Source organism: Pelodiscus sinensis, chromosome 6, assembly GCF_052426305.1.
Source record: "Pelodiscus sinensis isolate ZL-2025 chromosome 6, ASM5242630v1, whole genome shotgun sequence".
Classification (NCBI taxonomy): domain Eukaryota; kingdom Metazoa; phylum Chordata; order Testudines; family Trionychidae; genus Pelodiscus; species Pelodiscus sinensis.
Window position 1 is genome coordinate 11,516,110 of NC_143057.1, and position 26,706 is coordinate 11,542,815.

Here is a 26,706-nt window from a genome sequence, read left to right on the forward strand (position 1 = left end):
TTATGCACTCACTCACTTTCTGACCATCCATCCTGGGGCAGCTGGTCACCCAGGCTACATCTAGACTACAAAGAAAAGTCGGAAAAAACTGTCGTTCGCAATTTGCTTCTCTTTTTCTGCTTTTCTTTCAAAAGAGGCATCAAATTTTGGGAAAACTTCCTCTTTTGACACATCCTTTATGCCTCGTAGAATGAGGTTTACAGGGGTGGCAAAAGAGCATGCTGGTTTTTCCGTTTTTTTTTTTTGAAAAGTGGATGCGCTCCTTGGATGCGGTATTGTTTTCCTGGGATACCTCTGGTATCCCAGAAAAGTGCTGCAGTCTAGTCATAGCCCCAGGAACAGAATGCCAGCCTTTGGCTGAGTTCCTCCTTCGAGGGTATGAGGAAAGAAGGAAAAGAGCAAAGGTGCTAAGAAAAAAGAAAAGGAAACAAATAGCCAGTCCCAGAAAACAAGTCACTGGCCTCTCTTATTTCACAGGCCAAGCCACAGTACAGCCCAGTGTTCACAAAGAGCCTACTACCTTCATTTCGGGATGCTTGGACCATCCACAGGAAAGGCATGTACTGCTGTCTATCCCCATGTGTCCCCCCCTCAGCCTGCCCAGGCACCAGGAACTATCCTACTGGCCGCTCCCCTTTTGAACTTTTCATCTGCTCCTGACATAATGTGCAGGGGCAGCTGCAACTTCATAACCCCTTCCTCTCTGGTGTGAGGTTGGTACCCCCACCACACATAAAGATCAGGACTATGACACTCTCCCAAGACAATGGACCTTGCAGGGACAGAAAATTGACTTAGCTTAGTGCGGCTTAATTGCATTAATATGAATGAAGTCATATTGGTTTACCACAGCCAGGCTCCAAGGGCCTTATGCAAAACCGACTGCAGTTAGAAAGGCTCCTATAGACATAACTGGGATTTAGATCATGTCCTACATGCTGTAGGGGAAGGAAGGAAATGCAATTGGCAGGTGTATGGAAAGGGGATGCACAGGGATAACTTGGAACATCTGTTTTAATACAAATATCAGCCCTGGTAATGATTTTTAAAAATGGCTGCACATATCCCCAAAGTACTGCACTGTTACTCCTGTTGAAAATGAATGACCTCACCAGAGAGTAGGTACCTTAAGGAAATAAACAAGTGCTGAGTGGGAAAGCCAGGGCAAAGCTTATGAATATGGGTCAGGAGTGCACAATGTTTTATTCACAGTGCAAAATCTTGCATGTGAGTCAAAGTATTTTCCTTTGCAAGGTTATTGCCAAAAAGCCACAGTCAAGTGCATTGTATAAAGCCTCGACGCAGGACAAGAGGCAGAATGCCCCAAATACAGGATATCATTAAAACAGGGGTCTCGCAGACCTCCTCCTAACTCACGGTTTCCTGTCCTCAGGTGCTGTTCTTCCACCACTTACTGAAAAATTGAGATAATCTGTGAATACCAAAAGTGTTATTGCACCAGAGCTACTGCAATTGTGCAAAGGTGGCTTCCAAATCACAGAACTGTGAGTATCACTGTGTTAGACACACAAGCATTCTACTTTACAATGAGAGACTTTATGCGAATTTTCAGTCTTCAGGTTTTAATACATGGTTTTCTTGTTATGCCTTGGAGTCACATGTATCAGATTGCATCTTCTAGTCTGTTTAAGATTCCATATAATAAAATCCATTCTACTTCAGTTAGTAATGGGCCACGTAGCTCCATTTCCATACAAGGGTTTATTTTGCCAAATGGGAATGCACTGGGATGTTCCCCTGCCCCACCAGAAGTGTAAGAAGTTGGGTAAACTTGCCTGACTTCCATGCGGGCCCTCCAAAATATTTCTAAATGTGTCTCAAATTTCTCACTCATTGAGCCGTTGCACCATGTGACAGAGTGAAGGTTTCATAAATCAATGGGCATAGTGACCCAGGAGTTTACAATCCTCTTATTACATTTAAAGTCAGAGGAGCTGAAACTAGAGAAGAGTGAACAACAAGACTTTATGCACCTGCTTGGGGTGTCACTCTGTAGAGAAATCAAGACCACCACCAGCTGCTCAGAAACACAGCTATGGCTGCCTGTGGCACTGTCGCTGGGGATAACCAGGCTGTAAGATTTTCAGCAGTGCAAGGTTAACTCCTGGCAAGCTGGTACTTCACTGAAAAGAAATGGGAAGTCTCCCAGTTGAAGGCGACCCATGCATAGTAAAGGGTTATTCTATAGTGATCTGCCAGGGAACAAAGAGAGACTCTTATTTTAGTTATGTGCTTTATAGGAACAGGGCACTGACAGCTATACTCAAATGCAGCATGTGAATCTTCTTCCCTCAGGCTACGTCTACACTACAGGGTTTTTGTGCAAATACCCTCAGAACATCCACACCTCAAGCACGTTTTTGCGCAAGAAAATGTACAGGAGAATGGCAGAAAAGAGGGCTTTTTGTGGTGTAGGTACACCTCTTTCTGCAAGGAATAACTCCTTTTTGCGCAAGAGTTCTAGCTCAAAAAGGTGTGTGTGGATGCTCAACAGGGGTTTCTTGCACAAAAAGAGCCTATCAGAAAAAGCACAGGTGCTCTGATGGCCATTCTGTGAATGATAATCAGAACTTTCTTGCGCAAGAGCGTCTATGCAGTGTGGACACTGTCTTGTGCAAAAGCACATCGTTTTTGCAATGCGCTTCTGCAAAAAGCTTCTGCCGCGTGTAGCTGCGGGCACGGAGTTCAGACTAAGGGGGAATTAAAAATGGTGGCACCTGGGAACATGCAAATGAAGTCTGGGATATTTAAATCCAGGGCTTCATTTGCAACTCCGGTTGCCCTCATTTGCCTACCTAGCTCGAACTAACAAGCTAGTGTAGACATACCCATAGATAGATAGATAGATATAAATATATATTAGAGTGTATCAGTTTGTCTGTCTGCAAGACTGTTTGTTCAAGAACTCCTCCTAAACGGTGAGAGCAAGGGCCACCGAATTTGGTATGCAGCTTCCTCTTCTCCTAATGTAAAGCAAGGTCAGGACAAATGGAAGCCCTGGAAAAGGGACAGTTTCCCATAACCTACAGAGGAAGGGTCTGCTTTCAGAAGGACGTGATATAAGAATGTCTATTGGGGGCAGTGAGACCACAGGGCAGAGCTGTCCTGCAGTGTGTCCTCTGGGGGCAGTCGTATCACCATGGGAGTGACCCTCAGGGCAGGGGCTCCGCCATCCTGCCTGCCAACACACCAGTAAGTAGCCCTCCTGGGGTGTGTTCTGGGGGTGGGGCGAGAACAAGTCCTTGCGTCTTGTGGAGGTGTCCTAAGGGGGAAAGAACAGGCCCTGGGCAGGCTGGGGAGGTGGCATGGGGTTAAGGAGAACAGGCCTTGGGAGAGTAGGGAAACTGGGGGGAGAAAACATGCTTTTAACCCCCCCTCCGGCCTCCTGTCCCCCTCCACATACCCAAGGCTGTGCCCTGAAAGACCCGGGCAATGCTGAATAAGTCTGCTAACATACAATAAAATTGGGTGCATGTGTAGGTGTTGGATTGAGGCCCCCTTGAAAATGTGTCTTGTTTTTCAATAGAGACTTGGACAATAATAAGAAATCACTGAGATAATCATGCCTAGATTTAACATGTACAGTTCATAAAATGACTAGATCAACTGTTGCCTGAATTTACCACGCTCTTGCTGAGATTACAGTGAAATACACTTGATCCTCCAGAGAAGAAATTGAGCAACATTCCCGATCACTGTTAATCTTTCATTTTGCCAGCGCTTGTATGGGTTCAAGAGTCTATTTGCAGGACATGATGCTGCTTTCTCAGTCTGCTGCAACAAATCTGAAAAATTGACAGTCTCCTTGATAAACAAGACCAGATTTCAGTTCCCAGAGTCAGACATCTTGTGCTCTGGCAGATGTATCTACTAAGCAAAAGCAAAGCACAATCAGCAGTGGAACAGGTGGTATATTTCAGCTATTCATCAGGGATTATGACAAGCAAGAGACAAAGAGAGAAGGGAAAAAAGAAAGGACCAAGTTGAAAGAAAATACATGTCAATGACAAACATGAGTTCTACTAGTGTTTTTACCTTGGTCTGGGATAAAGGCCTGACAATTTGCACTCTGTTCAGTCTGGTTATTGTTTTGGAAAGGCATTCGGCCATTGTAGTCCATGATCTTTGCTCAAAAGGAATTCTAAAGGGATTCACTTTCTCTTGTTTCATGAGCCCCATGTTATCGTACTGACTTAAGTGGATGCATACCAGCTGGCCACGTCCATCACTGTAGCCACGTCCGAGAATTCCTGATTATACTTAGATCCCATACACTCCATAGCAGAGTCCATTAGCTGGGGCACTTTGTAACAAACTTTGTATGGTTTAAAATGAAACTGGCAGGGAACTCAGTGCATTTACCTAAAGGAGCTGCATATGATTCTGGATTAACCATGAAAGACTTATTACACATTCCACTTGTACATATCTTCACCCTGGTGGCCTTCAGCGTGGCTGAAAAACTTCCAAAAGGTTTGTTTAAACAGCCTTCATCTTCTCTTCATATTTGTCACTGATTAAGGAATTTTTATAAGGACAATTTAGAATTTTAAGTTGCATCCTTTATGTCTTTGGTAAAAATGGTATTAATTTGACTATTTACTAAGCTGGTCATTTGTTGTCTTTAGCAGCTAATGATGAAATAATCCTGCATATCTATCTAAGATTGTTTGTTTACAAATAGCACTTAATGTCACTATAATAGACAAGGAAGTTCTTTGAGTCCAGTTTGTGTGGGATGGGTGTTTGTCATATCAAATCAAGCTACTAAGGCTTAGCTACTAACTTGCATACTTTTGTTAGGGTCAAAAGTTTTATGATACACGTGTGTGTGTATCACATATGTATTCATAATGTGTTCATATTAATATATAACTGCACATATAAATATATACAAACACATATACTTTATGTATATTATTTACATATCATTGGTATTATATACACACACACACACACACACACACAACTCATAATTAGTTCCCCATATGAAAGTCTAAAAAATCTGTTCAGAAGATTCTGAGAGATGCAACTTTATGTAATGGAAACCGAAGATTTACCATATGAGAACCAAACTATCAGCTAAATGAAGGCTTTCTTCTTCTCATATTGGTTATTAGAACTGAATTAAAATATACCATGAACTCTTGGGAAAGGGAATATGGACCAAGAAGAAGCTGTTAGTCAGTGTTATGCCAGTAGCTTTGCCCAAGTCAAGATGAATACATACAGTCAGTGATCAGACTGTTTCACTTGCTTTCCAAATTTATTGACATGGAAATTGAACCCAAGGTATTGTGTTAAGGCAGCAACAGTAAATGAGGCTTGGGAGGTGCATGGTAGATAGTAGCAAGACTAGAGAAACAAGTAAACAAAGAGAGATAGAAGTGATTTTTCCGATACCTACCCTTTCATGAAACATCTGCACAAGATTTTCTTTTTAAGAAAGCTAAATGTCATGTTCATGTTCATGAAGGCAACCAAGTGTGCTGATAAGACCACAAAGTCATATGGTTTTTGCAGCAAAGCTGGACCAGTAATGGTCAGAGATATGCACAAGAGTAGTTCATAGTTAGAGATGTTTCACTATTTCTAAGAGTCTACACAGCTGGAATGGGCGTAAATTTTATTTTTCTGTTTACTTTGTTGGTTTAAAAACGTTTAGATTAAAAGTAAACCCCCTCTCCACAATCCAGTACACTCTGATGGACTGAACTTAGAACACTAAGGATACGTCTACATAGCACTGTTATTTCGGAGCAAATAACGTTATTTTGAAATAACAAAGTTCAGGTCTACACACAATGTCCAATTGGAGGACTTCTTACTCCAATTCCTGTAACCCTCTTTTTACAAGGATTAAGGGAAGTTGGAGGAAGAGTGCTCTATTTCGAAATAAGTTCTGTGAAGACGTGCCTAAATTTAAAATAAGCGATTTTGATTTAAGCTACGCAATTGTGTAGCTCAAGTTGCGTAGCTTATTTTGAGTTTAGCCCTGCTGTGTAGATGTACCCTCAGTAATGAACACTAGCAACATTTAATATTGACCTTGAATCCTTTTGCTACTTCCTGAACTTACAGTTGATGTCCAGGAAAATGCCACCTGAATGGCCTTAATGATGGAGAGGTTACATGTCTTGTGATTCTATTTAAAATCATAATGATACCTAAACATGTCACAGGCATTATCCTGATCTATTTTCTCCAGCACACTCAAGTCTTGGCAGTTTCTCAAACTTTGGCGCGATGAACTGTGCGTCTTTCTCAACCGATTTAAAAATTGGCAATATGGGCCAGTGTGAGTTTTCGGGCTGAGAAAGCACTGGTTCTTATCAACATTAGAACTTTTTTTATGTCAATGTCTAAATAAGCACCAGTCACTGCCATTTTAGGGAGCTCTCTTTAGCAGAAACAAAATGGTGGCACAGCCCACAAATCGTACTCCAATTGTATCAGTTGCTACCATTGTAGAAGAGAGACTTCTTATCCTGTACTAAACACCCTGCATCCTTTAAAGCAGTGCTTCTAAATGATAACCTGATGCTACTCTCTCATTTATTTTTGTTCCAGAACTATGATTTGTTCTTCACATATATGTAATTACTGACTACTATGAGTAGTGTGTGTGCAGTTATCCTGAACAGAAATTTTATTAGCATGCGCTTGTCTTAGTAGCAGTTTTGAAACGTGCTGTACAATACTGTGAACCTGAGAGGTAACATTAGTATGAAGCATCTGATTCTTCTCGTTGTTATCCCAATTTTACTCCAACTGAACTGCATCCATAACTCCAACAGAATGTTATTGTACACCCAGGTAAATGAGAAAAGAGTCAGGCACAAATTCTATACTATACCATATCAATTTTCTGTCTCGTTTATACGGGAGTGTCTCACATCACCAGATGGCTTGGGTGTATTGTAATGCTCAGGAATATTTAATACAGATTGGATTGGCTAGAGAAGAAGACGACATAGTTCAGGCAAGATTTTTCCATGAAGAGACATCAACATGTACCAGACATCTCTGCAGTAAACAGAGTCTGTCTATTTAGTAATTTATGTATAGGCAGGGTCATTTTCTTTGCGGTGTTTAAAGGTTCCTGGGATTTTTCTTGCCACTCCTTCAAGTTCACTGCAGTATTTCACAGCAGAGCATCCACGGTCAGTGAAATCCCGTGTACCTAGTACAGAATGTATGTCTCTGCCAGACATACATTGAGAGGAACTGATTATGCATCTTCCGTTCCTGTGATCACCAAGCGGAGGGGAAAATAATTGAGAGGTCCTCTTTGATCTCTAACAACTATGCTCCGGCTTTTACCAACTGGCATGGAAAATGCCCTTCCAAAGATAGAGGTATTTCATTTGATGATGAGTACTTGACAATAAATGTAAATGCCAGAAATTGTATTCCATGTTTGTTAAAACCAAGAAATACAGTGGAACTGAATCAGTCTGTATTAATGACAAGGACTCCTGTATCTTGCTTTTTTGGGGGTATAAGTGGCAAGTCACCTTACACACTCAGACAGGCAAGTCAAGGAGTCCCCTTATTCCCATATATAGACCCAGCATTGCTAGTCCACACAAAGATGAGCAACGGCTGCAGAGGCCACTTGTCCCCCTTGTATAGATAGGTAGCGGGCAGAGCCTGGGATCTGATCCCCCTCCCAAAGAGTCCAGTTCAGCCTCTGCTTCTCTCTCCCTGTGCAGCTAAGTGGGCATGGAGGGAGAAGCAGAGGCTGAACTGGACTCTTTGAATCAGACCATGCTGGGATAACTTCATGATCTAACCCTTTGAGAGTTAGGAAAAACATGATCAAGAAATTGGAAAATGCCCATGGGCCCCTCACTTCAGCTGTGCTGGTGCAGGAAGCCCCGTGTGCATTGGAGGAAAATGCCGACTCACCAGTGTAGGGGTGCAGAGAATTGCCAGCCGCTGGTCAGTTATAAATGGCCTAGTTCCATGTCAGAGAATTACTGAACGCAAGGGAAGGGGTCAGGAGATGACCCTGCTGGGAATGTGGCGCCACATACGTTGCACAGCAGAACAGTCTCATTGGTTTGTGCCTGTGAATTCACCAGGCAGTTTGATGATTTAGCAGAAGAAACCCAAGAGTGAAGTGGCATGTTTTCTCCCCTTCCTTCTGTAGCTCCGCTTATCCACACTCCCCTGGAAACCGTGGATGCCTTAGTAGAAGAGGTCGCCAAGTTCATGTGTGTGGTGGACTCCTACCCTGAGCCAGAAATTACCTGGACACGTAACAACATTCCCATCAGGTAAGAAGGCAAACCCGAGGAAGTGCCACACATGGGCATCCTTGTACATAAGGTAGATATTACAGTGGGTCAGGAATTTTTGATCAAAACGTTTCTTCAGTGGAAAATGCAGATTCTGAAACCAAGCTCCAAATCCATTTATATGTTTTGCTATTTGGTCAGGTTGTGCTGAATTGAAACTCTTCCACTTTTAAAGCCAAATTGAAACATTTCATTTTGTGCCATTTTGAGCTGCTGAGATGCCTCATGTAAACTGTAGTTTAGATGCTTCATGCCCTGGTTTACACATAATGTGCCATGTCACTTCAAGTCAAGAGAGGAGACCATGCTGTAGACCACCGGATCAGGTTGATGAGGTTTGAGTCTTTCTTCAGACAACTGAGAGAAGCTTTCAGATCATAGGCCCTGGTTCTCATGGGGGACTTTAATCATCCTGACATCTGTTGGGAGACCAATACAGCAGAACACAGAAAATCCAGGAAGTTTTTGGAGAATGCTGGGGATAACTTCTTGGTACAAGTGCTGAAGGAACCGACCAGGGGCCATGCACAGCTTGACCTGATGCTTACAAACAGGGAGGAACTAGTAGGGGAAGTAGAGGTGGGTGACAACCTGGGAAGCGGTGATCATGAGATGGTAGATTTCAGGTTCCTGACCAAAGGAAGAAAGGAGAGTAGCAAAATACACATCCTGAACTTCAGAAGAGCAGACTTTGACTTCCTCAGAGAACTGATGGGCAGGATTCCCTGGGATGCTTACATGAAGGGGAAAGGAGTCCAGGAGAGCTGGCAGTATTTTAAAGAAGCCTTATTAAAGGCACAGGAAGAAACCATCCTGATGCACAACAAGAAAAGCAAATATGGTAGGCGACCAGATTGGCTTACTGGGGAAATCCTGGGTGAGCTTAAACACAAAAATGAAGCTTACAAGAAGTGGAAACTTGGACAGATAACTAGGGAAGAGCATAAATATATTGCTCGAGAATGCAGGGGAGTTATCAGGAAGGTGAAAGCACAACTGGAATTGCAGCTAGCAAGGGATGTGAAGGATAACAAGAAAGGTTTCTATAGGCATGTTAGCAAGAAGTGGGTGATCAGAGAGGCTGCGGGGCCCTTACTGGATGAAGGAGGTAACCTAGTGACAGGTGATGTGGGAAAAGCTGAAGTACTTAATGCTTTCTTTGCCCCTGTCTTCACGGAGAAGGTCAGTTTCCAGACTAATGTACTAGGCAACGCAGTATGGGTGGACAGCCCATGGTGGGGAAAGAACAAGTTAGGAACTTTAGAAAAGCTAAACATACACAAATCCATGGGCCCGGATTTAATGCATCCAAGGGTACTGAGGAACTTGGCAAATGTCATTGTGGAGCCTTTGGCCATTATCTTTGAAAACTCATGGAGTTTGGGAGAGATCCCGGATGATTGGAAAAAGGCAAATGTAGTGCCCATCTTTAAAAAAGGGAAGGAGGACAATCCAGGGAACTACAGTCCAGTCAGCCTTACCTCAGTCCCTGGAAAAATCATGGAGGGGATCCTCCAGGAATCCATTTTGAAGCACTTGGAAGAGAGGAAAGTGATCAGGAATAGTCAACATGGATTCACGAAGGGCAAGTCGTGCCTGACCAATCTGATTAGCTTCTATGATGAGGTAACTGGCTCTGTGGATATGGGAAAGTCAGTGGATGTGATATACCTTGACTTTAGCAAGGCTTTTGATACGGTCTCCCACAATATTCTTGCCAGCCAGTTAAGGGAATACGGATTGGATAAATGGACTATAAAATGGATAGAAAGCTGGCTAGGCTGATGGGCCCAATGGGTAGTGATCAACAGCTCAATGTCATGTTGGTGGTTGGTTTCTAGCGGAGTGCCCCAAGGATTGGTTCTTGGTCCGGTTTTGTTCAATATCTTTATCAATGACCTGGATGAGGGGATAGATTGCACCCTCAGAAAGTGTGCAGATGACACTAAGGGTACGTCTAGACTACATGCCTCTGTCACCAGAGGCATGTAGATTAGGCTACCCAACATAGTAAAATGAAGCGGAGATTTAAATAATTGCAACTTCATTTAAATTTACATGGCTGCCACACTGAGCCGACAAACAGCTGATCAGCTGTTTGTCGGCTCAGCACGATAGTCTGGACGCGCGGGTGTCGACATCAAAGGTATTTGTCAACCACCCAGGTAAGCCTCCTGGGGTGAGGTTTACCTGGGTGGTCGACAAATACCTTTGGTGTCGACACCTGCGCATCCAGACTATCGCGCTGAGGCATGCTGAGGTGACAGAGGCATATAGTCTAGACGTCCCCTAAGCTAGGGGGAGAGGTAGATACGCTGGAGGGCAGGGATAGGGTCCAAAGTGACCTAGACAGATTAGAGGATTGGGCCAAAAGAAATCTGATGAGGTTCAACAAGGACAAGAGTAGAGACCTGCACTTGGGACGGAAGACTCCCAAGCATTGTTTCAAGCATTGCTAAGTAGCAGTTCAGCAGAAAAGGACCTGGGATTCCAGTGGATGAGAAGCTGGATATGAGTCAACAGTGTGCCCTTGGAGCCAGGAAGGCTAATGGCATATTAGGGTGCATTAGGAGGAGCATTGCCAGCAGATCCAGAGAAGTGATTATTCCCCTTTATTCGGCTCTGGTGAGGCCACATCTGGACTATTGTGTCCAGTTCTGGGCCCCCCACTATAGAAAGGATGTGGACGCATTGGAGAGGGTCCAGCAGAGGGCAACCAAAATGATTAGGGGGCTGGAGCGTATGACCTATGAGGAGAGACTGAGGGATTTGGGTTTGTTTAGTCTGCAGAAGAGAAGAGTGAGGGGGGATTTGATAGCACCCAACATATTCAATGAAGCGGGGATTTAAATATCCCCAGCTTCATTAAAATAAAAATGGCCACTGCGCTGTGCCGGCTCAGCTGATTGTCGGCACAGTGCGGCAGTCAAGATGCGGATCAGTTGACAGGGAAAGCCTTTGTCGACCACTCCCTTATGACTCGTGATGATGGTGCTAGAAACCCCAAAAGGTACATGGCAGAAATGAGATCATTGTTCTGCTCCTTTCCATGTTGGCCAACAGGAGAGGTCGACAAAGGCTTCCCCTGTCGACTGATCTGCGTGTTGACTGCTGCGCTGTGCCAACAATCAGCTGAGCCGGCACAGCGCAGTGGCCATTTTTATTTTAATGAAGCTAAGGATATTTAAATCCCCGCTTTATTGACTATGTTGGGTAGCCTATTTTACATGCCTCTGTTGTCAGAGGCATATAGTCTAGACATACCCAAGGGGATGCAGATTAATGTAGAATCAAACCAAAACTCAGCGTCAATTCAGTTCAACCATTCAAACTGAAACATTTTGATTCTAGAATGTCACAACATTTCATTTGGTAGGGAGTGTTGAAACAAAATGTTTTGAATCAAAATTTCTAGGCTATTTCCATAGCATGAAAGGTGTGGCTTTTTTGACTTCTTACCTCAAGTTGGGATTAAAACAAATTTTGTAATACAAGAATTTTCTGCAGGATGGAAATTCTGATTTCCTACCAGCTCTGCTAAAATGTAACACTGAGGAACACAGCAGGGTGTAAAATGTGGAGGGTTGAGTTGAAAACTATAGATGAAAAGTACTAGCAGAGAGTCAAGTATGTTCCCCTTTAGCATGTCCTTGATAGAACAGCAGTGTCACAAGATGTGATCCTGTAAGCGGGAAATAAATGATGTTACCTGTTGTGATTCTAAACAAAATATTGGATCAGATTGTTTGGCAGGAGAATCATGTGTTTGCCCACGAAACAAGAGGTTTGTGATAGCAGAAAGAAACTGCCTTAGTGCATTTTGGTGAAAGTCTCTCACGGGGAGAGATGTGAACAGAAACACATGTGCAGGGGTTCTGTATGTTAGAAATCAGCACAGATGGGATGTATTAGCGGGTGTTTTTAAGGCAGTCACAGAATGCTCCGTGCATGGTAGCTGAGTACGCTATTCCACTTTGTGGAACAGATGGGGCAAATAAAGGTATTTATATATGCTTCGTAGGGTTGTTATCCAGGTTCCTGGAGCCATATCTCCATTAAATATCTTTGCAGACATCTACCTGCACCAGTGCTTGCCAGATTTTGTGCACAAATCAGGGTGGCTTTTAGCCTCTACACCCTGGGGGAAAACTAGCTCAGTGATTTGAGCATTAGCCTGCTAAATCCAGGATTGTGAGTTCAATCCTTGAGGGGGCTAGTTAGGGACCTGGGGCAAATCTCTCAGGGATGGTACTTGGTCCTGCCATGAGGGTGCAGGACTGGACTTGATGCTCTCTCAAGTTCCCTTCTGGTTTTATGAGATAGGTATATTTCCATGTAGATTTTGAGAAGTCAGGCTTTTTCAGGGGAAAACAATTGCTTGAGCAGCATCACCCAATGGGTGAGCACTGGGCTGCTGTCTGTCGTGGGGGAGGAGGATGTCTCTCTAAGGCCTGCTCAGAGCCTAAGACTACGCTCCTTTACGTAGTGCAGCCTACTCTCCTCAGCTCATCAGTCCTGCTCTTTGAGCCTGTGCAGGTCCTTTTGGGGCATCATGAAGTCACTGCACTGCACAAGCCATGTAGGGAAGGGGAGTCCTTACAGTCTCTCCAACTCTGTACACTCACAGCAGGGTTAGGATGAGGCACTTACTTAGGCCCAGGGATTGTTACAATATTGATTTCTGTGGGAAAACTAATCTGCACTAGACCCAGTGTTGACTGGTAACTTTGTGGACTAGCAAATGCTGGTGGTGGAGCAACCTGGCCATGTGTCAGGTTTTGGGGCTCGGCACAAGATCCTAAAAGTTAGAAAAACAGCTGCACTTCATTGGCGTGAGATAGTTAAGGAGAGGACAAGACGGTGACTGTTTGGTTTTATGTAGGGATTATTATTTGTTATTGAGAACTCACAGTGCATTTGGGATTGTATAGCACACAGAACATGCCAAGAGTGCTGTGCTACAGTGCCAGACGCTGATGCTCAATAGTGGTGGAAGAGATGTCAGACAGGGAGTCAGGGAATCTGTGGTTTGTGCCCAGCTCTGCTGTGAGCTTCTTGCCTGAGCGTATTCTTAGCCAAATATTGGAGTTATTTTCAATGTGGTTGCAGAGGGAAGGAGGGGCAGGGGCATATCAGAGGAGAATTTGATCCTTGTTATTCTTTGCATCTCATTTCTGTATATTTTAGAGCTAATTTTCAAATATGGCCCCACACATTTGAATATGAAGGGGACAGTCACATGACCTGGAGTCTATTGCTGCCACCACAGATTTCTTGTGTAACCGCCAATGAAGACAGTTAGCTCTGTTCCTCAGTTTACCAATAACCATATCAGCGATGACATGTCTCAGATGGAAAGGAGTGCTGCAGGACTTAATTTATGTTTTGTGAAGTATTTTGTGAATCCTGCATAGAAAATGTTAAGTAATCATAAAGTATTATTATTCTTGCCTTGTAAAGATAATAATAGATAAAAAATGGTTGCTTTGAATTGTACATTTTCACACATTATTCACTACCTACCAAAACATCATCTAAAGAGGAAATGATGTGCTGTGATTTGGAAACTGTTTGTTACTCTTGTTGTGGTTATATTTTGCAGATAATCTCTTGTAAAGGTAAAAAGTAGTTCATTCATGTTTAACCTTTTATCAGGTAAATTCCTTTGCATTCCCTGTCTCACATTCTTTATTCTCCCTTGCCTCTCTTTCAGTGACGGGAAATTCATTTAGTTTAAAAAAAGTACTCAAGGACTGTTTTAGGATAACTTTTTTTTTTTGGTGGGCTTGTGAGAAACACTCAGGAGATTCCAGACTGGCTATAACTGCAGGCAGAACTGACTGGTAATTAAATGATTTTAGAATATATCTAACCTGTAAATTTGTTTAAAACTTTGCATATATAGCCACACAAAAGATTTTAGAATTCATGCTCCAGTGACTGCAGGAGAACTGTCCTCTTTAGCCCAAAATCCAATCCTGCAAGAGCTGTAATAAAGTCCTCCCTCCCCACCAAAAAAATCTTTGTGCTAAACAGCTTCCAGATTGAGGGCCTAAATCTTGATGGATGGAATCTCCAGATTAAACCACCTGTCTTCTCCAATGATAAACCTAGTACTGAAAGGAGAAACAGCATGGTGGATGCAATTTATACATCAGGACTGGGGTCACGTGACCTTCCCAAACACTTAAAGGTACATACACCTTGTGTGAGTATACAAGTCCACTAAGTGGTACAGTATCCCTCTCTCCAATAGCTGAAATCATCTTCCCAAAGGTGTTTCACTATGATATTAATATTAGCTCCCTATTAGACAGAGCATGTCTGTTTATATCACTGGCAAAAAAAATTCCTAAAAACCTATTTTTTGTGGGACCAAACACTTCAGTTTGCTTTGTTCATCTCTTGGTATTTCTGTCGCAAAAACAAAATAGCTTTTCCCACTTATAGCTGGTACTGGTGGGCACCAACACAGGGCTTTATGTAAACTGAAACTCTTCCAACTACGTTCCAAACACAGGGAGGGAGAAAGAGTTGCTAAACAGAAAAGAACCAAAACAATGGCCTTTATAAAAATCAGATATCATTGAGGCTAATTATTATGATCAATAAATATTAATTATTTTATTTTGGAAATCTTCCTTTGCCAAGGTTCAGGGACACGGGACAGACAGCTAACTTCAAAACAAAACAATATGTAAACAACTGAATTCAATGGGAATGATGCCAGAATAAGGATTTATGAGATTAGATTGCATGCAGTTCTTTATGAATTCCTTGCTTCCTATGGTCACTGACTTTGTGGCATATATTGTAGAGTTTTCTACCTCTGCCTGCTGGTCAGTTAACTCCAGGTGGCTAATTCGTTTTCAAAGCATAGTCTAAACCTGCAAATGTTTGCTGGAGGAACAGCAGTATGAACTTCAACCATGCAGACATCGGTTGGGGTCTCATCTCCAAGAGGAAACCTGACAGATGATGTCATAGGTTATAATTGTGAATAACAGGAATCCAGTGTAATTGTTTAATCTGCTTGAGTGTGGAATGCTCCCATTCTGATGTATAGCATTTTCCTGCTTCCTTGCACATGTCACCAGTGCTACACGGTGCAAGGCAGTAAAGAGCCATGCCTTGTGCTTTCATAGCACTTTTGCTCCAAGAATTACGAAGTGCTTTATGAACGGCACTGAATTAAATCTCACAGCAATCCCGTGAGGCACAGACGTGTCATTATTTCTCTTCTATACACAAGGAAAGTGAAGCACTAGGGGATAAGTCAACATTTTTGAAAGACATTGCTTTAATTCAGGGCTACTCAACGCTCAGCCCGTGGGCTGCACGTGGCCCGCAGCCCATTTGTTTGCAGCTCGCGGTGCGGTTTGGGTTTACACACAGGGCTCAACACACGGACCACGGGTGGGATCCTTTGAACATGGCCTCCACTGGGAACACAATGGCGAGGTGTCTCTCAGGTGGGGTGAGCATTGAAAGATGCAAGCGCACAGGCCGGCTGGAACAGACAGGTACAGGGTGTCAGCGTTTCTAGCCCTCAGAGAGTAGGTGCTGGGAGTGCCAGGGCATTGTGGGAGGTGCTGGCTGCTTAGCCTTGTGGGGAGACCCTGAGAGGTGCTGACTGGCTCACACTGGCCACTTTTGGGTCTGATGATGCGGCTTAAGGCTTAATATTTGTATTCATGCCCATCACTGTGAAAGAAGCTACTTGTATATATTTGCATATATATTTTCATGTATATGCAACCACACTTAAGTTGCAGCCCCCGGCATGTGCTCTGAGTATCATTGTGGCCCCCAAGGCTTCCAAAGTTGAGTAGCCCTGCTTTAATTATCGGGGTCCCACTCTCCAGCACCTCGGGCCTGATTATCAGAGGAACAGTTGAGCACTCAATGGAGTTGTGGCTATTCAACACCTCTAAAAATCATGTCTTTGAAAATTAGAGAATAAAGCCACCATCCTCAAAGGCATTTAGGTGCTTTCAATTGATTTCAAATGGAAGATAGGTGCCTAATGATCTTTGAGGATCTAGGTCTACATGACTTGCTTGAAGTCACCTAGGAAATCAGCGTCAGGCAGACAGAAACAGAGCTCCTGACTCTTATTTCTGCACTTTAGCCATTAAACTGTCCTTCCTGGGCATTTGTATCTTTCACTTTACTTTGTAAACGCCTACGTTTTCCTGGGGAGAAAGAGAAAAGGCAGCTAATTGGGAACCTGAAACCATTTATTGGCAGTTATGAGCATGGCAACGTGTGCTACAATGGTTTATTTAAATAAAATAAAAACTTTCCAGAAAACCATAAAAAGTTTCCATTTTCTCACCTCCTGCTCCATTGTCCAACCTAAACAGTAGTGTGGAAGCTTTCCTAGTACTCAGACAGCCAAGATAGTTTTATAACTCTGGCAAGGCAGTTCTGGTAACATGTCTAATTCTCAGTAAACCCACTGAAGTGTAGCTATTCATGACATGTATTTGGCCAGCATATAGATCATACTGCAAAACTTAGTTTGAGGAAATTGCTCTCCCTGAAAAGTACTGCTTTAGCCTCACAACATCTTCCACTACGGCGGGTGCAGTCTCCAAAACAAATACACCAAATCACACACCTATTCTACAATGCATCTGGGCTGATTGTATCAGGCTATGTGCTGTTTCAGCTATGTATTAGGGATTCGTTGATTAACCGATAAGCAAACATTTATAGGTTAATGCTACAGACTACATGCATTTCCCCCCCCCCCCCCACTCCCTTGCCAGTAAATGTTTTAGTAGACTGGAAGGCAGTCCAGCTCAGTCCTGGCTCACGCCGGGTCTGGGATCTACCCCCACTGTGTCTCTGTATTTAAAGTGCATTAGGAGCCAGGCAGGCAGGCAGCCCAGCTCAGTTCTGGTATCAGAGGCAGCAGTGCGGGACAACAGGCAGCCAGCCTGCAAGGTGAGCTGTTTTTCAAACTGGCTCCCCTCACAGATCAGCTCCTACCTGGCGCCCTGCGCTGCTGCCTCTGATACAGAGGTAGCAGCACGGAGTGGCAGGGGACTCCTCACTGGCTGCCAGCCCCACCCACAGAGACTATAGACTAGTCGAGTAACCACTAAAAATCCATGAGGTTACTCAACTATTCAGTTAACCTATATTTAACATCCTTACTTTGTATTTCCTGTCCCATATGGGAGCAGCTTTTGCCTGCTGATTTTAAGCTCCCAGAATAAGGGTTTGATTATTTGCTCAACATAGCTCTCCTGCCATACTGCTCTTCTGTTGAGCTGTGAATCAATGGCACTGTATGAGCAATTATTATTTTTATTTAAGTACAAAAATCTGTGATGTACCAGTTGCCTTGGATAGCCATAGGGAAAGCAGTACATGAAGGAAAATATTATAAAAAAATCAATGATTATCATATCAAATATCATATCATACCAATGACAGCCATCCCAAATATATCTCCTGAATGCTATTGCTAAACTGGGTTTTTATTTTGCTCTCATTTAGAAATAAATGGCAGTGCTTAGGCTGACATCAGTAAATACAGAATCAGGGTCTTACACAACATGAAGTATCAAACCTTGATCCCTTTGAAATCTATAGTAAATTTCCTATTGGCTACATTGGGGGTCCAGATTTCACTCACTTCCTTCACTTCAATGGAGTTACACAGCATAGGGAGATCTCCCAATGCTTTAGGTAAACCACCTCCATGAGGGGAGTAGCTTACAGCATTGGGAGCCTGTTTACACTGGCGCTTTCCAGTACTTTAACTTGCTGGGCTCACGGTGGGAGGATTTTTTCACACCCCGGTGTGAGAAAGTTACAGTATAGTAACTTGCCATTGTAGACAAACCTACAGGAGCAATTGAGAGCAGATATGGCTCCTTTTGCTGAAAGGTGTGTTTAGAGGTATCTAACTTCACTTTGGAAAGTTGAGCCTATAGAATCTTAAATGAGGAATTTAGACTTATAGTGCAAAATGTTTTATTACTAAAAAACAGCAAATAAGTCTTTTGGAGGGTTGAATGTTCAAGGAAGACTCATCCCTCATTTCAGTAACATTTGTCAGAGCTTAAGGCTACTTTCATGAGTGCAGTTGTAAACAGTCACAAAAAGATGTAACACTCAGAATCTGATGGAGATATGATATTTGACGCAAGCAGGAAAAATCTTGCACCATGAAACGGACTCCAAAAATTGTTTTATTTTTCAGATTTGCAAAAGTGGCCCTTCTTCTCCCCTAAGAATTTTTCATTGTTACACAATTCAGCAATACCTAGAGTAGCAGGCTACTTTCCCCTTCCAGGACACAAAACTCTTCACAGCTTTGTGGAGCCCTGAGGAATTTTATTTCCTTCTCTATGGCAGGTGGGCCAGAGCTGGATGGTACATTTTTTCTCATGACAAATTACATTCTCCCCCCTCCCCCAATTTTTCTCTGTTTCAAAACAAAACAAAAACTGTTTTGGATGCCAAAATCTTAAAATGGCTTGACTTTTTCTTGATCAATACCCATTGGTTTTTTTTTAACAAAACAAACATGTTTTCACAAAAATTTCCTCAACCCCCCCACACCTCTAGCCTCCTGCCCTGAGTCCCCCACATCCCCAAGTCCTGCCCTGACTACTGCACCCCCACACTGCCAGCTCCCTGCCCTGAAGGACCCTGGCAACACTGGGTAAGTCTTCTAGTTTTAAATAAGAAGCAGGCAGCAGTACCACCCATCAATGTAAACAAACTTCTTTGTCTTAGCAAGTGGCTGAACAAGAAGTAAAACTGAATGAAGTTGTAGGCTTTGGTTTTACATTGTTTTGGTTTTGAGTGCAGTTATGGAACAACAAAAATTATTAAGTTAAATTTTCACGATAAAAGGATTGCAGCACAGTATTTGTTCGAGGTGAACTGAAAAATACTATTTCTTGTCTATTATTTCTACAGTGCAAACATTAGTAATAATAATATAAAAGGAGCACATTACTGTTTGTATTCTGTGTTGTAATAGAAATCAATATATTTGAAAATGGAGAAAATTATTCAAAATTAATAAATTTCAATTGGTGCTCTATTGTTTAACTGTGCAATTAATTTTTTAAACTAATCATGTGAGTTAACTGCAGTTAAATCGACTGCCCGAATAAATACCACAGATTAGATAGAAAGAAGACTGTTCAGAACTGCTACTAAAACTGGTGTCACTAAACACTGAAACGTGTCACCAATTGAGAAATGATGAGAAAAAAGCAAAACTTGTAATGAGTCCTGATTTACACTGTGCACCTCATGCTCTTGTTACCATGTCACTGTATCCTGCAGGCTGTTTGATATGCGGTATAGCATACAAGAAAACGGGCAGCTCCTGACCATTCTTAGCGTAGAGGACAAAGATGATGGAGTGTACTGCTGCTCTGCTGACAATGGAGTTGGAGTGCCTGCAAAAAGCTGTGGGGCTTTACAGGTGAAAATGAGTAAGTGTGTGTGTGGGGGGGGGGGGGGGGGAGGGGTATCACTGAGTGGACAATAAAAGCTTGTCTCACTTTGTGAATTAATCTAGCAGGCACTTAGGTCTCCATTCTGCTGCTATTTGGGAACATGGTCCACTTTTGCACAATAAGGGCAATTTAAAGTATACTGGATGTACGTTTTTGTATGTCTGTATGAACACATCTGGTTTTGCATAGCGTTTCTACATCTGGCAAATGCAGTCAGTGTTTCATGCATGGAAGGGACCATATTTGGGTCTTTGTTTATGCAAATTTGTTGACCATGTTCTTGTTCTGACTATTCAATCCTTAATACATCCCCCCAGCTATATACAGAAAATACTAGAAATCTTTACAGTACCTGAATGGGAATGCGAGAGAAAAACAATTAGCTATTCAAGCTTTATGCACCAAATTTAATTATAATGCTACGTTCCTTGTGACTCTCAAAACCGTAAGGTAGGGCAGGTTTATCTTTCCTGATGGACATCTGTGTAAGACTCTTATAATACTTCACCGACCAAAAAGGCTATTCTCCCGTCCTCCTTCCAGCTGACATTTTTCGCTATGGAGATTAATAATCCTCAGCAACTCCCTAATCTTAAAATCCATCCCCAGTGGAGGGAAGGATGCCTCTACTATTTGGGTGAAGCTCCCCAGCTCAACAGCAATGTGATGACAATCTTTCCACCCACTGCAGATGGCCACAGGAGTGGCCATATTCCCCTCTGAATGGCATAACTCACCATTCTGAAGCCCCTACAATGGCAGGTTCAATTTTTTTTAAAAACTGACCGCAAAGAAATCTGAGCACCTGCATCCACTTTAACAACCTTTGTGTGAATCAGATGGCTGGGTCTTGTTTATCATTTCAGGTCACACTGGTATGTGAATACACATGTAGCCAGATCCCCCTGACTAAAAATCTGAAGAAGCTTATTACAGTAAATACCTGAAATATATTGTGCTCATGGAAATATTATGCCTGCAATGTTCTAAACTGAAAAGACAATGTCATATTTAAAAAAAAGTCATGGATCAAACCTTAGCTAGTGTGAAGAGGAAAGCAGAGAGGGATGGAGAGGAAGAGTCTGTTTAATAGTATATTTGAAATGTGTTTATTGTCTGTTGTTCAGATTTAATTTTGGCTTTTTTTTTTAGAACCTAAAATAACTCGTCCTCCTGTAAATGTAAAAGTAATAGAAGGATTAAAGGCTGTTCTCCCTTGCACTACAATGGGGAATCCCAAACCTTCTGTCTCATGGATCAAGGGAGAAACTGTTCTAAGAGTGAGTACAGAATGACATGAATATATAGCATAGATGCTAAAAATACATCATCAATCCAAGCACTTGTCAGTTCTACTCGATAAACATATAGAGAAATACAGACGTCATGTAAATGACAAAAGGTTTTGGTTAGGGATAATTTTACTTACAGAGAGAAATTCTCAAAAAAAATGCTATATCTCATTTTCAAATTACTAGTAGATCTGGCCTAATACAAGTTGAACCCCTCTAGTCTGGCATCAAACCAGAGAACTTGACAAATCAAGGGAGGTTAATATTGTCTAGCAGCATTACGAACACTTCCACTGCTTACTGGTCTCTCTAATTAGGTAAATTAGAGCTAAATAACAGCACAGAACACCGAGAGTCAGGACTAGTGGCTATAAACAAATCTTATTGGACCTCTGGAAACTTGGCCACCCATGATAAGTAGACATCTAGCTAATTAAAATCATGCTGGACCATGGATGTTGCTGGACCAGAGAGTATCAGGCTAGGGAGATTCAATGTGTACAGCCAAAAAGAGTTTGTGAATCTAATTGTGAATAAAACAAACTGATCTTCTATGCAAATATTTATTCACAAGCTTTTTTAAATTATTCACTTATTTGCAAAAATGTGGCTAAGTGAATAGCTTGAACAGTACAAACTAAACTTACTGGCCTAGAGGACCAACTCCAGTTCTTAATTCATAGGACTGTACAAATAATTCTTATACAAAGGAAGCATTACTTCTAGCACTTCTAGTTTCTGTAGGACAGTCCATGTAGTAAATGAAAGCTTCTATTTGTTTGACCTAACAAGTTACAAGTATATTAATTTTTTCCTTTCCCAACTCCCCCCTTGCCATCCATGGAAGGACAATGCTCGAATTGCTGTTCTGGAGTCAGGGAGTTTAAGGATCCATAACGTTCAAAGAGAAGATGCGGGGCATTATCGCTGTGTTGCAAAGAACAGCCTGGGCACAGCCTACTCGAAACCTATCACAATGGATGTGGAAGGTAAGTGACTCTCATACCCAGACTATCAGCATTTAAAGGTCTCAGAGGGATAGCCGTGTCAGGCTGTAACTAAAAATTTTTCAGACGCGCACAACCCAATTTCAAGTTAAATAAATGGGACCTAAATAGTGTCATTCAAAAGTATACGTTAAAGGGGGTGCAAAAGGCTAGAGAAGGGCAAGCAAAACAAAACAAACACCCTCATGTTGAGAATATTGGCTCTGAGCCCATGAGGGAAAGAAAAGCAAAGGAAACAAACCAGCAAGTGCATTTATTTTTTTGTTGCTTGCTGATAGTGAAAGTGATGATTTGTGGAGGTTTCTGCAGATCCTTTGCCATCATGGGAACTTTGGCTATGTAAAGACTACAGTCTTTGCCCTACAGAGAAATAAGTACTTGGTGTATCTCCCTGTTCTTTGTCAAGGCATGTAGTGGTTTGTAAAATTTCACCCGTGTTCTAACCTCTATGTTTCTAGCTTGACCACACTGGGGAATGCTGGCACCCCAGAGAGATTCCAAGTGTCTGCTGCATGCTCACTCAGGCTATGTCTAGACTTCAGGCTTCTTGTGCAAGAAGCTTTTATCAGGAGAGATCTTCCGCAAAAACTTCTTGCTCACACTTGCGCGTCCACATTGCAAAAGCGCATCGGAAAAGCGATGTGCTTTCACAAAAGAGAGCATCCAGACTGCATGGATGCTCTCTCGAAAGTAAGCTCTGATTGCTATGCACAGAATAGCCCCCAGGGCACCTGTGCTTTTTCCTCTGTCCTCTTTTTGCACAAAACCCCCTTTTCCTCGTCCATACACAACTTTTTGAGACAGAGCTCACACCTTTTTGTGGAAAACCCCTCTCTGTTCTTTCGATTTTTGGGGGCAAAAATGTGCTTGAGGTGTGGACACTCTGCAATTTTTTTGGAAAAACAGCCATTTTCCTGAAAAAACCCTGTAGTATAGACATAGCCTCAGAGTTCTCCCCAGCTCAGAATGGTGCAGCGCTGGTTCTGAGCTTACTACAAAAGACTGTAGCTTTATTATTATTATGGTCACCTCCCTCTTTCTCTCCTGTTTTTTATTTAAATGGGTTGAGTCTTCAGCAAAACAGGTCAGATCTCTTGAAGGAACCTCTTTTTTTCCTCCTGCCAAATTGGACACTGATTTAATTGTGTTTGTGACTCGTGTACAGGGTGTTTGATCTCTGGTGTATATACAGCACTGTGAAACTGGTGATAGAGAGAAATAGGTGGCTTCAGAGATAAACTGAAAGAGCTAAAAGGGTGTTACAAGGAGGAGGGAGAAAATTTGTTCTCCTTGGCTTCTGATGATAGGAGAAGAAGCAATGGGCTTAAATTGAAGCAAGGGACGTTTCAGTTGGACATTAGGAAAAACTTCCTGTCATGGGAATAAATTGTGTAGGGAAGTTGTGGAATCTCTTATCACTGGAGATATTTAAGATCAGGTTGGATAGACAACTATTGAGGATGGTCTACTCTAGACAGTCCTGCCATGAGGGCAGGGGACTGGACTTGATGCTCTCTCGAGGTCCCTTCCAGTTCTAGTGTTCTATGACTTTATGAAATACATTCTGAGTTCTTGGATACTGTTAGGTCAAGCAGTGCTTTATGGTAGTCAGTGGTGGAGAAAGAGTTAATCCCATGTCTGAGCTAATCTGCATGTCCTATGCTCATTGGAACCCCATCCTGCAAAGGAGCTGTCTATTTTCCCAGTAACTTTTTGGGGCTGCATGGTTTTGAACAGCAAGCTATATTTAGCATTATGATGACATTTTTCCATAGAGGATGCAATTCAGCTCCCCAAATGCCCCACTGACTTCACTGGGAGCAGGATATGGCCCATTGTACTATGACAAGTGATTGGAGGACTGGTGTTTTCTGTCCATTTAATATTTCACTGGGCAAGTTTCTTGTACACCAGATACAGTGTACTTCAGTGTATCAGAAAGTATTAGAGATACAGTGTTTTGTTATAACTGGAGATCCAGACTTATCTAGGGTTCATATCTGGGGTTTTGGTCTGAACCATCACAGACATGCAGTCACCCAACACTTTTGGATCTGGGTCTAAATTTCTCTTCCACTGTTGAGATAAAATCCATAAGGTCCTATAAAGAATTAATTGATTACAAGAACTCATTGCTGTTCAGTGGCATTTCCTCTAAAGGGCAGGTGAGCCTATTTTAAATCTTAAAGCTCTAGGACTGTACGAGTCAGCTGCAAAGTCTGAATCTAGAATTGCATCAAAATTTGGGGGCTTTGCATTAGTATTTTGTTTTGTGCCTGTTAATTCAACCAGAGGAGAATTAATCAGCAAAATCACATTGCAAAGAACTCTGCATGCATCCATTCTCTAAAACAAGAAAAAATAATGCTTAATTAATTAATGAAAGCTTATCAGTAAACTCTTCCTTCACATTCCATTCATGTATGTTATATTAACAAAGAAATACTGTTCACTAGTCTTGCTTTCCTTTTTTGGATTAAAGGTACCATAATAATATACCTCATTTCAGGTTTCAGTTTGGTTTTATTTTTTAGCTTCCAAAATCCAAAGGTACAAATCCTGCAGGGCATAAGAGTCTGTTTCTCCTTCCAGTGTTTGGGTGTAACTCCAGCATACATTAACAAGGGTTGTGTGTGCTCACACTACTCACCCTCAAGCATTCAGGAGACTAATTTATGGCCTGGCACACACATACTAGTTGTCACTATTTTTAGTATTTTCCCGTAGGTCACAATTTAAAAATATCTCCAGGTAAATAGTAATCTAAAATGGTATGTTGCAGGCAATCAGTCCTCAGCTAGGTCAGCTCGATGTATTTACTACAGTGCATTAGGGTTCAGGTAGAAAAGTAATGAAAATACTTTTTCTATATTACCTTTCCTTAAAAGAAATAAAATATTATTTTCAGCTGATATATTTATACTGCCACTCACTGAAACTACTTGGACTGTGTATTATTCATTGCTATTAAAATGTAGTTACTGGGAATGATTGGAATACTATTAACATTTAATCCCAGAGCAAATGCACATTCCGAAAGTAGTACTAATATGTTTTAATACCATGCTAAATATAGATCATGTAGATCCTGATTTTGAAAAAAGGCTCCTCTTGAGCTTCTAATTTCATGGGTTGAGTCACAATTCACAATTCACAATTTCAGGCACAATTCACAACATATACATTTCTAATTGCTTGAGGGATTAATCTAATGCCTATTGAATTCAATGGGGCTATTTAGGTGCTTAAAGGTAGGCAATCCTAAAGTACCCTGGGAATCAGCACCAGGCAACTTCAGGTTCTCGGAGTTGCAGAAAGTAGTACTAATATGTTTTAATATCATGCTAAATATAGATCATGTAGATCCTGATTTTGAAAAAAGGCTCCTCTTGAGCTTCTAATTTCATGGGTTGAGTCACAATTCACAATTCACAATTTCAGGCACAATTCACAACATATACATTTCTAATTGCTTGAGGGATTAATCTAATGCCTATTGAATTCAATGGGGCTATTTAGGTGCTTAAAGGTAGGCAATCCTAAAGTACCCTGGGAATCAGCACCAGGCAACTTCAGGTTCTCGGAGTTGCAGAAAACTAGTGCTATGTCTACACTGCCTCTTTTTTGCGGAAGACGCAATGCAAATGAAGTGCTCATTAGCAACTTCTCACGCTTCATTTGCATATTCTCTTCCAATCCTTTTTGCAGAAGTGGTTTTTGTGCAAAAAAAAAAAAAAAAAAAAAGCAGTGTAGACAAGTCCATTTTGCGCAAAAGCCCTTTTTTGTGCAAGAACCCTTATTCCTAAAAAAATGTGGTTTACAGGTTCTTGCGCAAAAGAATTTTTTTGCACAAAATGGACCCGTCTTCACTGATTTTTTGTGTGTGTGAAAAAATCTCTTCCACAAAAAGCATCAGAAGAGAATATGCAACTGAAGCACAACCAGTTGCTTATGAGCACTTCTTTTGCATTGCCTCTTCTGCAAAAAAGAGGTTGTGTAGACGAGCCCCTAGTGCTGGATGGCGAAAGAATTAGAGTTAACTGAAAACAGTGTGTTCTTTGCACATCCACATTGGGGGAGCCAAATTGATGTGAATGAAGAGCCTGATTCTGCCTCTGTTGGAATGAAAGGCAGAATCTCATTGATGACAGTAGTTCAGGATAGAGTTGGCAGGGCTGACCCACATTTTGGCACCTGAGGCGGGGAGCTCAAATGACGCCCCCATTCCCCTTCGCTTGGGCCAAAACTTTGAAAGGTCTCAATTCTGCCTTCTTCCTGTTCTACTCCTCTCATGATACTGCTCTGCTACCTACATATGCACCAGCGGCAGGCATGATTTTCTACACTCTGGATCCTACTGGCGCCCCCCCGCACAGTCTGGCACCTGAGGCGGCCGCCTTAGTTCGCCTTATGGTAGGGCCAGCCCTGAGAGTTGGTCAATCAACACCACCACGGAAAGGTAATTTCTCCCCCTCAACATTATTTTTCTAAATAATCTATGGGAATTTCTCCATTTCTTGAGACAAACGGGAACTTCACCCTTCCCCTATTTTGGTTTTTAGTTTTTTGTTGACCTTCCAACTCCAAA

General features: G+C 42.1%; 1 protein-coding gene across 1 annotated transcript in view; it reads left to right on the top strand.

Moving 5' to 3' along the window:
* The first annotated feature begins 4,252 nt into the window (after window positions 1–4,252).
* MUSK (muscle associated receptor tyrosine kinase) overlaps window positions 4,253–26,706 on the top strand; it is an 84,942-nt gene continuing 62,488 nt past the window's right edge. The window contains exons 1-5 of the mRNA XM_006117991.5: window positions 4,253–4,494; window positions 8,177–8,303; window positions 19,644–19,795; window positions 20,972–21,099; window positions 21,959–22,100. Coding sequence (XP_006118053.3) covers window positions 4,353–4,494; window positions 8,177–8,303; window positions 19,644–19,795; window positions 20,972–21,099; window positions 21,959–22,100 — 691 coding nt within the window. The 5' untranslated portion in view covers window positions 4,253–4,352. The remainder of the gene's footprint in view (window positions 4,495–8,176; window positions 8,304–19,643; window positions 19,796–20,971; window positions 21,100–21,958; window positions 22,101–26,706) is intronic.